Raw genomic sequence first — 3,380 nt, 5'->3', positions numbered from 1 at the left:
GTCTGTGAAAGCAGATAGCACCCTAAGAGATACTGTAGGTCACACGTGTGTGTGAGCCTGAACATAGAGTCACGAATTGAATAGGATCTGTATGGAGCCTAATAAGAGCATATTCTGTTTAGGCAAGACAACCTAGGCTGTAGGCAAGACTTTAAATATCAAACACGCTGACAATTGGGCTAACATACACACATGACTCAGATGTATTGATACACATCGTTATTTGTAAAGTACGTACGGAACTTGAATCTGTACCAAATTCTGCAGTAACAAAATTGTAATAATAAATTAATAAGAATTAGCTTAGTAACTACTATAAATAGACACCTTGGTCTTACATTAAGTCTTTTTTTTTATGTAACACAATACTCCCTCTTTAATGACTTGAGCCCCTAGTGGTTTACCTGGGCCTGTTCCTGTTGTACGACTACAACCATAATAACAATCATGAAACATTTCTAGAAATCCCCTAATTACAATGGTGACTGCGATACAGCGAGCCCACCTTTCAAAAACAGAGCTGGAGAGAAAATAGAGGTGTTGTTTGCGGTGTGATTTTCACTGCAGGTGTCGACGCAACAAGTAATGGATCTACTACCTCTTGAAACATTGTCACCAAAATAAACTGAGCAACGCAGAAATGTCTGTGAGAGAACTGACAGTTGACTAATTTACTAGAAATCATTAGAACAAGAGAGTATTTTCCCTTTCCCAGAATAAACTTGGCCATGAGATGTCTCTCCCATGCATGCCAACCTCCACTAAAACTATTTTCCCCAAATTGTGTGATTCCCAAGGATGGGGGGGGGGGGGTGTAATGTTGGTAAATTAATCTTTATCAATCAGCTACATACAAAAAAGTAGGCCATAAAAAAATGTAAAGTGTGAATGCTGATATGTTCCATTAACTCATTGCAATTCTAAACCCAGTGGTGCATGCATGGACCTAAATTTGGAGGGGTAAAGTTGAGGCATCAAATAACAGGGTGCACATACTCTACGGAAATGATACTGGATTCTTAGAAGTATTGTACCAAATGAGTGCATGAACTATACAAACGCCTGCATATTCTTTCATTTTTATTTTGTATTGGTCTTTTTTTAAGGTTCACATAAACAAACCACATGTTCTCCTTTAAAAAAGAATGGATATCTGTATACACATAATGCATTTACGATGTACATATTAATACATTAGGGTAATTTTCTTTTGCACAGCAAAGATATGACATTATGTTTATGAGACCATATAGGCCTACGAGAAAACGATATTATACACATAGCCTAATAAACGTAATACTCGACTGAATTTAACAACAGTTTTTAATTGTAGAAAAGCGTTCTGAAAGGAGAGTGAGGGACATCTACTCTAACCCATCGAGCCAAAAAGTAAACGTGCTTTTAAAACGTAAAGTTACATATTCGTGGACAATGTTGTTCAAGAAGAATGTCATTTCCATGAGGGAAATAGGTTGGGTAAACAAGCTCTAATACAAACCCTCTTATTGAAGAGTGGAAATCACTGTCCTGGTGCGCACTGCGAGTTTGGGGTTCAGTCTCAGCATGCAGTCCTCCCCTTTTCTGTAGACTATCCATGTTTTCCCAGAATATCATTCAATAATAGGTGTTTTTTGTGCGGATTATGTCCACAATCATTGTAACATGTATCCTTTCACGAGGAGCCGCAATACTACAGGCATTGCCTACACTCATTTAATGGACAGCGTGAAATAAACAGAAAAGCAAATTATTTGTGGAGGCAATTTTGGCTCCAGGACAATGCAGACTTATTTATGTTATTTCCTGCATCTTCCCCCCTCGAATCCGTTAGAGACCGAAATTGGCTCCTGGTTGCTTTCTATTGACGATTCGCTGCCCGTGCTCTCCCCGGAGAGGAGTCGGGTAACCCTAAAGTCCGCTTTTAGCGTTTGTACGTCGTTTCCAATGCACATCTCTCCAAGGTCACTGATAATCTGGGACAGCTCCTGTTTACCATTGCCCACACAATCGTCATTCGTGTCTAGAATGTCCTCACACTCAAAGAGCATCGCTTTCTCCTCCTCCTCCTCTCCGATCAAGTCCTCTGTGATAGAGCCCAATTTGGGTGCGCTCCTGCTGCGCTCCACCGGGGGTTTGTAATAACACTGTCCGTTTAGAAGCTTCCTGAGAGGCACAAGGGGTATGGTTTGTTCCCCTATCAGCTGCTGTTGCTGGTGCCTTGCATCGTCCCTCCTTTTGAGTCTTTTAAATTCAGCAAGCGCTGTTGCCGAGGTCTGGTACAAAAGCAGTGCCATGGCCTTTGCCTTCTCCGGCTTGGACACCAGCACCGCATGGCATCGCAGCATCACTGCCTTGTGCTTCATCTCATGTCTGTATATCCAAGCGAAAATTTTGTGTAATCTTGGGTCGGCAACGCAATAGGTTATCCGGTGCAATAAATACAAATGTCCCGGTCTCCTCGCCTTGTCGTCCACATGCACCATCCGGATTCCCTGCGAGCTGATGGTCAGTTTCATCTTCGTGCCATTTTTGCCCATTTCGCTCTTGCCCCAAATCTTGCTCACAGCCACGTCCGTACAGCCTTCTCCTTTCGACTGGATGGTGGTGGCATTGCCCAGGTAGAGGACCGTGTATGTGGGGTCTTCGCTGGTAATTTTCACCTTTTTCCTTTTTGACTTGAACATGCTTCCAACCCTGTTCAAAGCACTCTCCGGACAAGACTTGGCAAAGGAGGTCAGCGCAGAGTAGTTCAAACTCACGGCATAACCCTTCTGCTTCGACTGTTTATCTTCATCTATCAGGTCGAACTTGTTCTTCTTCCAAGGCAGCATTATATGGTCGTGTCACGTAAACAGCAAAAAATCTACAACTACAGCGAACGTTTTACTGCAACTAAATCTTATCTTTTTACTGACCCTTTTCATATAATAGCAACTCCAATACAACAAACAGTCAAGTTATCCTGTAATGCATGTGTTCATCCTCTGAAGACTTCTCCATAACCAGACAACTGCGCTATCCCATTCTGCGGTTAATGATTGCTGTGAGGTTGGTTCTGCTGTGAGTGGGATGGTCTACAGTGGATATATACTGGGTTGAACCATTTCAGTGTCGCTGCAGGGAACATAGAGGAGGAGACCAAAGTCAAACAGCTCTCCCTTGAGGATAAAATTGGCACTCAGAGCGCACTTACAAAGGTTTATTTATGAACTGAAATCATACGAATTTGGGAAATATAGGCTAATATACAAAACTGATAACAGCTTATATACACCCGTCCGGTAAATTGCAACAATAATTCCGTTGTGCCTACATTCACTCAAAACACAACGGATATAACTTCTGTTTCTAGTTCGTTTAAAAACATAAATCTAAATGCA

General features: G+C 41.8%; 1 protein-coding gene across 1 annotated transcript; it reads right to left on the bottom strand.

Annotated features, from left to right (window-relative positions):
- Positions 1-1,067: 1,067 nt before the first annotated feature.
- Positions 1,068-3,072, bottom strand: fam43a (family with sequence similarity 43 member A). Its single transcript, XM_021603574.3, has one exon. The coding sequence runs from the start codon at positions 2,829-2,831 to the stop codon at positions 1,797-1,799; it is 1,035 nt and encodes a 344-aa protein (XP_021459249.2). The 5' UTR covers positions 2,832-3,072; the 3' UTR covers positions 1,068-1,796.
- Between the last annotated feature and the right edge of the window lie 308 nt (positions 3,073-3,380).

Source organism: Oncorhynchus mykiss, chromosome 5 (assembly GCF_057628025.1).
Source record: "Oncorhynchus mykiss isolate SJ-2025 chromosome 5, ASM5762802v1, whole genome shotgun sequence".
Lineage (NCBI taxonomy): Eukaryota > Metazoa > Chordata > Actinopteri > Salmoniformes > Salmonidae > Oncorhynchus > Oncorhynchus mykiss.
Note: the sequence above shows the minus strand (reverse complement) of the source record. Positions and strands in the feature narration are given on the sequence as shown.